Source organism: Pteropus vampyrus, unplaced genomic scaffold (genome assembly GCF_000151845.1).
Source record: "Pteropus vampyrus isolate Shadow unplaced genomic scaffold, Pvam_2.0 Scaffold152, whole genome shotgun sequence".
Classification (NCBI taxonomy): Eukaryota; Metazoa; Chordata; class Mammalia; order Chiroptera; family Pteropodidae; genus Pteropus; species Pteropus vampyrus.
In genome coordinates this window covers 747,336-758,105 of record NW_011888933.1, presented here as the reverse complement: position 1 = coordinate 758,105, position 10,770 = coordinate 747,336, and the positions used below count along the sequence as shown (strand labels likewise).

The 10,770-nt window shown below is 39.4% G+C and overlaps 1 protein-coding gene and 1 pseudogene across 1 annotated transcript; both read left to right on the top strand.

Annotated features, from left to right (window-relative positions):
• Positions 1-2,231: 2,231 nt before the first annotated feature.
• Positions 2,232-4,522, top strand: LOC105298391 (gamma-crystallin E). Its single transcript, XM_011369632.1, has 3 exons — positions 2,232-2,240; positions 2,338-2,580; positions 4,250-4,522. Exons 1-3 carry the CDS (start codon positions 2,232-2,234, stop codon positions 4,520-4,522), a joined length of 525 nt encoding a protein of 174 aa, XP_011367934.1.
• A 3,344-nt stretch (positions 4,523-7,866) lies between these two features.
• Positions 7,867-7,985, top strand: LOC111745344 (annotated as a pseudogene).
• The last annotated feature ends 2,785 nt before the right edge of the window (positions 7,986-10,770 follow it).

Here is a 10,770-nt window from a genome sequence, read left to right as displayed (position 1 = left end):
CCTGGAAACTGATATATACTGATCTGTGAAAGGATGACAATTTCATTATGTTGGTTAGTAGGTAATGTATTTGTATTTCAAAGGGCATTATGAGAGTTACAATACCTAAAACCAATGATTTTTAAATATTTACTTTTTTAAACATTATCATTATCTAGTGATAAAATCTGTTTTCAAATAAGGTTTTATATAAAATAGATGTGAGTGAAAATGCTCTGGTGGAAGTGGGGGAATAAGATCAGGAGCATTCTCCCTTTTGTGTGCTGGTCTCAGCTTATCCATAACCAATATTGTGGCTGGACCAGCCCTTGAGATTCTTATTATGATGCCCTCAGCAATAACCATCAGGAAACTTTGTAAAAAAAAAATTTTTTTAAAAATTGTATTACTTACAGGTCTTAGAAATTAAATGGCTCACCTGGGGCCACACAGCAAGGTGAGGAGGGGGAGGGAGAAGTGTAGGGGAGAACAAGAGAGGGTATATGCCTGGGGTTCTGTTTTTATTCGGGTCAAGGGTGGAGGGCCTAGAGTTTTATGGGCTCATTCTTTATCGGTGAATTTAAAACAAAAAAAGCAGGAATTTAAAGTGTGGGAAGAGAGAAAACTAGAGGCCTAAACTTTCAGTTATAGGAAAAAAAAGCAAGATCTCTAAAACAAAGTGGGGGTGGGGCTAGCTGACTTTTTACCCAGTTAGGTGGCTGGCAACCTGTTTATTCAAGATCTTTGAAGTGGGTGCCTCTTTGAAGTGAATGCATCTCAATCAAAGCTTAAGTCAGGCTCTTGCATTAAGAAAGAAAAAAGAGAAAAACAACAGAGCTTACAAAGCATTCCTATTCTTCCCACTTGCTCTCCGAGAGGCCCCAGAGCATCTCTGTGGAATTTCTACGCTGCCAGAAACACAGTCAACCAATCACCTCATTAATGCACTAGGGTAACTAAATGGTGAGACTGTCAGGCATATGTCTAGCACTTTAGACTTACGGATTTTCAACGAAAGATGAGTTTGTCTCCCATGGGGACGTTTGGCAGCATCTGAAGACATTTTTGGTTTTCATAACTTGGGGAGGGAGGAAGGGGGTGCTACTGGCATCTAGTGGGTAGTGAACAGGAATGTTGCTAAAATCCTACAATGTACAGGACAGGCCCTCACAACAGAGTTTTCAGCCTAAAATGTCACAATTAGTGCTAAGGTTGAGAAATCCTGCTTTAGAGAGAGGGAGGCTTCTGGAGCTTCTAGGGGTTCTGGGGTGGGAGTAGGCATAAGACTCCAGTCCGTGGAGCCAGAGCCTTAACTAGGGAGCAATCAGGGCTGGGAATGCTCAAGAAGGCAGAAGCGCTGCAAAAATTGTGGGATTTAAAATTTTGTTATATTTGCATGTTAACTTGAATTTGTCAGCAGCTAGATGCAAACAAATAAGCTTGGCACTTAGCACAAAAACATTAATTAATAAGTAGTGTAATAAATAACCACCAGTGTCACATCCTGAATTCCAAAGTTGAAGGTTTCCTTGCCTGTGGGGTGGGAGGCACAGAGCTGAGGCCAGAGGCGATGCCCCTGGGGCCGCTCAGTCTCTAGGGAGCAGAGCTGAGACCAGAGGCTCAGAGAGGGCTTCATCCAGGTCCACCGCCTCACTCCGCACCGTCATCCTTCCTCCGGTATTAGTAATGTCTGCTGTACCCTTCTATCGGCAGGTAGGATCACAGACACATTCTCTCGGAGGAAAACCCCATCCTATTTTAAAAGGCCTAGCGGGGAGGCACGTTCGTTCCCATATTCCACATTCACACCAGGAAAACGCAATCTGATCTAAACGCCTCATGCCCTAGCCCTTTCCGACTTCGGACCTGGTCACTGCCCTTCGATGTCACTCAAAAAAGAGATCATTTCGAAATTTAAAAAGACAAATAAAACTTTTGATTACAATTACTAACTTGGTTAAGCGCCTTTTCAGTTCCAGTTTCCTGAATAGGTTCCATTTAAAGGTCCGAGGGGCACCGAGTGACAGTTTTAACCCGGGTCATCAATTCGAAAGCTCTGGCGAGTTTACGACGAAACATACAATAAGTCCCCCACCCCACCCCCGCAGTCATTATATAGAAAAGAGAGGAAATCCCCTCACCCCGCGGGCCCCTTTTGTGTTGTTCCTGCCAACGCAGCAGCCGGCCTGTTATATAGACCCGCCGCCCTGCGGGCGCATCCACTGAACTCGCTTCATCCGTGTCGACCAGCCATGGGGAAGGTGAGGCCCGCGCCCAGGCCGGGAGGGGCCCCGGCCGACGGGGGCGGGGGCGGGGGCCAGGGTCAGGCCTCTGAGCGTCTCCTTGCCTTCCTTGCAGATCACCTTCTACGAGGACCGCGGCTTCCAGGGCCGCCACTACGAGTGCAGCAGCGACCACTCCAACCTGCAGCCCTACTTCAGCCGCTGCAACTCGGTGCGGGTGGACAGCGGCTGCTGGATGCTCTATGAGCAGCCCAACTACTCGGGCTGCCAGTACTTCCTGCGGCGCGGCGACTACCCCGACTACCAGCAGTGGATGGGCCTCAGCGACTTGGTCCGCTCCTGCCGCCTCATCCCCCACGTGAGTCCAGTTCCCCTGCTCTTTCTGTGCCCTCCGGTCACCCCAGTGCTCCAGATGTAGTATTCACCATATGGGACGGCAGCCTTCTTTTTCTGGTTCTAACTAAAATCTCTTTTCCTTTATTAATGCAAGGAATTTTTATTTTACTTTGTTAAAAGTAAACTCACCTCTAATGGGAAAAGGTTTTATTAGTTCGGAATGTCTGTGTTACAGGTGATGAATAAGTAACAGATTAACTCCTTACTCTCAGGTGGCCTTAGGCTAGTTACTCCAGACCATTTCTCCCTTTCCTCTGTAAAGTGGGGCTAATAAGAGCAGCTAATTCCTAGAGCTGTGATGAGGATGAAAGGCGCTTACCTGGCGGCATGTGTTAAACCACCCTCTACCCAAAATATGAGCAGCAAGGGTCTCTCAAGTCCTGCCTTTAGATTAGGCAAAACAGGAAACCAACCATGTGATTCCAATAGCTCCTGCAAAGCCTGCTCATACCCAAATACCACCCCTCCCCTCCGCCAGTTAGGGATTCTCTGATTTGACGATGACAGAGTCCTGGGGAAAAGGACCCAGACTGGCATTAGGAGCCTGAAAATCTGGCCGTCCACTTTCCAGTTCTGACTCTTCTAGTTACAGACTTCAAGCTCTGTCGTTAGTTTCTCATAAAAGGAGAAAAGGCTTATAGTGGTGCTCCACGTGTGTTGGGTTGCTGTGAACAAATTAGAAAATATATATGTGAGTCCTTTACAAACCATGGAAGATACCTGATCAACAGTCTTTTAATACCGGAGAATTAATTGCCAAAGAGAACCTTTCTTAAAGAGTATTTAATGGTGGAAGAAGGAAGATGTTGAGACAATAGATACCTGTTGGGAAAGAAGATAAAAGAACAAGTATTCATAAAAAGATGGCAAGATCTGCTTAGGACAAACCACCTAACTTTCTATTTTTCTAAAGGTTTTATACTTTTTTGATTCTGTACAGGCCTCCTTCACAATCTTGAACTTCCATTTTTGTTTATTACCTAAAGCAAATTTGTGGGAACATATATTAGAGCTGAGAAATGAACCTAATCTTTATGATGGTTCTTACTTCTCAAGATTTTAGAGTACCAGGGCTTAAACCAGAAAGGAGGGGATTAGAGATTGCCTGGTTTGGACTCTCTTCTTGAGTTGCCACCAAGTAGTGTCCTCACTTGCAGGGAAAGCAAGTCGACTTTTCCCCTAGCTTCTCCTAACGTTGAGATTCAAAATAATACCTTTTCTCCAAGGATCCTTTCTTTTTTATTTAAATATTTAGTTATTTTTATGTCAACCAAGGAGCATCTGTCTACCATAAGCCTATGAAGTAGAGAGCAAAAAATATATAAAAATTGCTACTTAAGAATGGTACTAAATAGAGCCAGCATGGATGGTTAGTGTGGATTTAGGTTTAGAAAACTCTGTGTAGCACCGTTAATATCTTGATCTACGTGAATGGCGCCCTCTTCAGTATCGCAGCGTTCGACCTTCCCAAATGTACACAGCAGCCTTGGTGTTGGCCGTCTTTTTAAGTTGTCGCCTTTGATATAGAAAAGATAAAGAAATGCCCATCCCCCCCCCAGGGCTGAGCGCGATTGGTTGCTAAAGGCTAGGTTTCCTGACTTTCTCTTGTCTGCTGATTGCTGAATCCACAGACCAGCTCCCACAGAATCAGACTCTACGAGAGGGAAGATTACAGGGGCCAGATGGTGGAGTTGACGGAGGACTGCCCCTCGGTTTACGACCGCTTCCACTTCAGTGAGATCCACTCCTTCAGCGTGCTGGAGGGCTACTGGATCCTGTACGAGATGCCCCATTACCGGGGGCGGCAATACCTGCTGAGGCCGGGGGACTACAGGCGCTACCACGACTGGGGGGCCACAAGTGCCAGAGTGGGCTCTTTGAGGAGAGCCATGGATTTCTATTGAAACATTTTTACTTTACACTTTCTCCGTCTGGAAGCTAATAAAATATTTCCTGTGTGTTTCATGCAGTCATGTAGTCCTGTTTTCCTTTCCGGCTCCTTGGAAGGACTCGGCAAAAACAAAGCTGGGTCTAATGTGGCCTTTCTTACACATGTCAGTGGAAAGCGTGGTATGGGGCAGCACTGCGTCTGGACCCGGAATGCCTGGGTCCACATCCACTTCCTAGCTATACATGATGGGGCAGGTTACTTAGCACTTCTGTGCCTCAGTTTCCTGATTTGTAAAAAGTGGGGTGGCAACACTTTCTCTCGTAAGGCTGTGGTGTGGATTAAATGAGCTATTATTTTTCAATCACATTTTAGCTTTGCATATGGTAGTTTCTAGGAAACTGTTCTGTAAGTTTGCTGGTGAAATATCTTGTCACCTTCTTTTAGTACTCTTTTCTTAGTAAAATTCCCTTTTAGAGTTTGCATTAAGTGGAAAGGCTAAGTGAAATTGTATCCAAGGGAGGGAAATGAGTTAGACAGAGATAGGTTTTTTAAGATAAAATGTGTCTGACACATCTTAGGTCTAAAAATATGTGACTGGCTGAGTAGATTTATTAATATTTATTTATCCACAGCACTAATATAAGAACTGAGTGCCACGTTAATGAAAAACATAAAGGACTCTTCCTAACATTTTTCTGCTTAGAGGAGGTACAGAGCACTCAGCTAGTATGCACTAATGAAAATGAACACAGAGTGACAAGTAAAGGCAGAATATACATAATTAGGAAAATAAGATGCAATCATACAAAGTTTGAAAACCTAAATTGGCTAGGCTGATATCGTCTCCAAACTTGGATCAGTCTTTATTATTTGATAATAATCATAGCACTAAGAAAGAAAAAAAGAAACATGGGAACCAATTTAACTGAGTTCAAAATTTCTTTTCAGAAAGATGAAGTTCATAAAATAAAATCTCAGTAGGTATTCTATTACACTTCAGGATTTTCTTTAAATGAAAACAGAATTCTCCATTTCAGATGTTTATATGTAATTGATAAAAAAAATTAATTGTTTGCCAGCTTAGGAGTTTACCTTAATTACGAAAATGGTAACCTCTTGTTGAAATAAGTTCTTGGCGAGCTGAATGGCCATGATTATGAAAGAACCATTGCAAATGATTTTCAACTTGAAATATATATTCAATAGGAAATACGTTGTTCTCCAACCCTAAATGTTAATGGAAAAAAGGGATCAGATAACTTATGCCTGACATTTTACTTCCCTAACTCACATGGAAGCTCCAAGATATCTGAAGATCTTCCAAAGACATGGCAATCCATGCTGTCTAATACAGTAGTCACTCTCACATGCTGCTGTTGAACACTTGGAACGAGGCTATTCCAAAAGAAGATGTGTCATAGGTGTAAAATACACACCAGATTTCAAATATAAAAAGTGAAATGGAAAATATTTCAATATTTTTCATATTAACTTGATGTTACAATGACCATATTTTTGATATATTAAGTTAAATGAAATCTATTAATGTTCATTTTACCTGTTGTTTTTTTTAATGGTTTTAATGCAGCTACTAGAAAACTTAAGATTACATTTTTGCCTCTCATTATATTTTATTGAGCAGACACCCAGGCTAAAAAAGATGAGTTGTCACTTGTATGCAGACACAGCTCAGCCGGAAAATTAAGTTAGATAAAACCCTGAAAATTAAGAGATGGCAGAGATACTCAATTAAATTATAATTTTCACTGAGGAAGTGGGGGAGTAGATCCCAGCCTCGTCATCATGTGGTTGTTCCATTAACTACGCTGAATTGAGGTTCTGATAATAAATGTGAATGAGGCATGTTCTACAAGCACAAGTCTCTTCTTTCCTCAGATAATTTCTCCCACTCTCCCTCTCCTTGATCAGTAATGGCCCTCAATTACAGCATTTTTAGTCTGGAAGCTGACATGTTTGCCTCTCCTATTAGATCCTAAACTTCTGGAGCTAGGGATAGTGTCTCAAACATATTTGTACCTTCCGAAGGATCTAGCAGAGTGTGCTTAGTTTAAAGCAGACTCAGTGATGTTAAAAACACATATGTGAATCAATGGTTTATCAAGATTTGGGATAAAACAGTTATATGTATAAAAAAAAATTCTTTCTAGAGAAAGTACCTTGACCTAAGTAAGGCTGGAGGAGTAAACCTAAATGCCTTGGGTGACCAAGAAGTTCATGAGAATGTAAGAAGTTGCTAGTATACACTGATGGGGAACCAAATATGACCATATTCTCTAAGTTAAAAGTAAAACTTGCCATTTATTAAGAGCTATAGGTAAGATGGAAGGAAGTGACCACTCACCAGCCAGAAGGTGGGCTACTATCTCTACATAATTCCTTACTTGGCCTTGTTCAGCATGCAATGTACATCCTCACAAAAGGGTAGAAGACACGTCAGATGTCTTTTCCCTATGCGCCTTCTGTTTAATCTCTATCTTGTCCTTCTCCTGAAGCTCTTCTTTTTCTGCAAAGATCTAGAATCATCACTTCTGGTTGAGTATATGACTAAAAGGCAATAGATTTGTGCTGGACTTTCAAAGATCTGGCCCCTTGTGCCACATTTCTACTCTCCTGCCCTCTCAGCATCTGTTGCATCCCTCCCTTGCAGTTCCTACCAAGAGTCTACATTCCAGGCACCCCTAACATATAGTTTTACATTCCCATATTTTATCTCTCTCCTAGTATTGCTGAAAATAGGATTTGCATTTCTTTCATTCACTTTTTTTTTTTTTTTTTTTTTTTTATAAGATACACGTGAAGCAAAGACAATTGTTTTGTGCCACATGTTCACACCAGGCTCTTGTTTCGTAGTGAACATAAAATGTGTGAATCTCAAGATCAAGGTGAGTTGTTGATTATCTGAGAAGAGTGATCTTGAAAGACCCTTGATGAATATATTCAGTGCTGTAAACTTGGGTAACTTCTTTATGGAGATAATGGTTAAACTCATAGAAGTGTCTGGTATATCTAAGGTGAGTGTGGGAGAGATGAGGGATCACAGACTAAGGAAATTCTTAAGAAGCCAATGAAAACCAAATTGTTTTGAAAAAATAAATTAAAAGAAATCAGTTGGAAATCAATATTTCCAGTTGTCATTTTGCTCAACAGTTTGGAAATTTGTTAAACCAAGGATTATGCTCCAAACTTTTATGCTTTTAAACAATTTTGTTGGTTAATAATTTTTTAAATTTCAAATACATTTTCATTTGATCTTGACTGCTCTATATTATTTGTAATAAGAAATATTTTAAGTAATGTGAAGACAATAAAAACAGTATTGTTTAAATAACAACTATAGTCTACGGCCATGCTACCCTGAACAAGCCTGATCCCATCTAATTTCGGAAGTCAAGCAGGGTCGGGCCTGGTTAGTACTTGGATGGGAGACCACCTAGGAAGATCAGGTGCTGTAGGTGTAAAAAATAAAAAAAATAAGAGATTGTAAGCTGACAAGGTCCTTGCAATCTGTGAGGTCAACCAAGGGTTGCCTTGCCTAATAAATAGGTAGATAGATAGATAGATAGATAAACAACTATACATCCAAAAATTGAAGATCATGAAGCCATTTAACTATATGTGGTGAGATGGACTCAATAGTCAAAGATAAATTCTTAAAATCAGATTTGATACACTAAAATTATATGTGTGCACACAAATGTGTATAGAAATTGATCTGAAATTATATATGTACATATGTGTACATAGAAAAAAATCTGACAAAAATATGCTATATGATATTTATAGTATTTATCTCTGTAGAGATGAGAGTATTTGTTTCTTATTTTTTCACTTGTCTATATTTTCTTATCCTTCTCTTAAAGTATTTATTGTTTTTGCAAAAATGCAAAGCAAATAAACTGAAGAGAAACAATAAAACTCTGAAAAAAAAGATTTTTGATTTCTCCCTTAACTTTCAAACACTGTTGACATTGTTATAGATTTTTTAAAATGCATAAAAAATAACTGGTTAAAAATTTTAATCTTTGACTCTTTAACTACTCTGGCCAAATCAATACCTTAATCATTTTTGAGCAGGATCACTTAGGAGAATAACCACATTTTATAAGAGTTGTAACGATGAGAAAAAGGACAGGAAACTGATAAAAAGATAAAAATGATTAAAGGCAGTAGAAAGTGAGAAAGAATAGTTGAGTGTTCTGAACTTGAACAACTAAAGATAAAATGTCAAGAGAAATGATGGCTCAATACAGGCTGTATAATCTTTTTTTTTTATCATGGTTATGGAGGGTATTGTGCATGAGGTTCAAATTGCAAATATTTAACAAGAAGACACCAGGTCTCAACACACTGGAGCTTTTCCCCCACTGTTTTTATTCACTCTACTCTTTCAACTATTGAACAAAAAATCTGATGAGATGGGGTCTTATTTGATAGTCCCTGAAATTTAAAGGATGTATATATATGGTCTGGGAAGGAAGATAATTAAATTCGAGGGACCCCTGACACGTCCTGACCTATCAATGTTACTGACACATCTATAGGCTTTTGCTAAGACCACGGAATAAATTCTTGTTTCAAATATGGAAAAACAATAAAATCCTGCATTTCAGTTATAGAAGAATTCAAAGTGAGAGATTTTCCCTTCAAGATGCAAGCCCTGAGATTTTGCAGAAACATTTGAAAATGTTCGTCAATCAACTGGATGAGAGTAGCTTTCTTATGGAATTTGAAAAATAAAACCTAGGGAATTTGGGAAATCCATGAACTATTTATTAACTTGCTTAGAAGAAAACCTGAATATTGCATGCTGTTTTTGTGAGCAAAATGCTAATAGACCAAAGGCAAAGAAAAAGACATAACAAAAATGGAAACTTTTTAAAATCAGATTTTGGTTTTGAAAACACAGTTCAAGTACCCTTTTGAACAAGATGGGACCAATGGAAAGTTTCCGGGATATATGTTTTGACATGCAATTATTTTTACCCTGCCACATTTGTAGCTAGTGAGAAAGATGCTGTCAAGCTGACCTACTAAAGTCTCCACAGTCAAGGAAACTAGAATTTTGATAAAAGAGGTGATAAATTGTTTACAGCACTTGAGAGATAAAGAGTTACTTTAGTAAGAGTTATATGTACTGATTAGTTTCATGAAAAATCCTTTGCCCTAGCCAGTAGAGGAGCTGAATGTTGTACTTTATTACTTAAATGGAAGGAGAAAAATTGAAATATTTGATTCATAACAAATACACATTGATAATAGCCTAACTTTACAAGTAGTGTTCATTTCACACAAGAGGGCTATTTGTGATACTTTGATACTGGTTATTTTCACTCACAAGTTTATGTCAGTTGTTAGCCAAATCAATTATAATATCAAATTGGAGAGGAAGGAAAGGAAAACACAGAAGGAGAGTAGATTTGTCTGCCAGATTCAGAGTTTATTTACAACTTTGTAATTTATCTATCTACTCCATGAAAAATAATGAAGGCAGTGGAACGTTTTCTAAGTTACTTTCTCAGAAACTCTCAGGCTACATGCACACTGCCTCTGAACACTCATTAGTGAAAAAGAGAAGGACATCATATGTTCCTCAATGTATATTAAAAAACACCCAACCCATGCTTTTCCCATGTCATTGTCTTTCATTGTGCCCATATACTTTGTATTTTTGAATGGTATTCCTAATTACTAACAACTTAGCTCCAATACAACACCTGTGTTATTCTGGTGTGCTTTAGCCCAAATCGTTGCATGGTATGGTGAAGTGAGAATGGTCTTGGGAGTCCGAAACACCTGATTTTGGTCCTTTGCTCTTCCATGTACAGACATGCAGCTTGGGGCACACTAATAAACCTTTCAAAGTCTTAATTTCTTTGTAAAATGGGGACAATGAGACACTGTATATATTTGCCTTGCACAGTGCCGGGTGCAGACTGGGTGTTTAATAACCGTGCCGTCACTTCCTTTCCTCACTGACATTGATTGCTTTACTAGGTGATTCATGGTGGAACACTTTGCTATGTTGAAGGCATTAGGAAAAGCATGGATTTCAGAACCTCCCATTTTCTCATCAGTAAAATGAGGATATTGATAAAAGTAAAATCATTTAGCATAGACATGTAATAAATGCTAGTTTGGTTTTCTTTGTTTCTTTAAAGGAACTCTATTTGAGATTAATAGTTGACTATGTTTGACTTACAAAATATATCAACTAATCTTTACACTGATGGATTTGTTTTA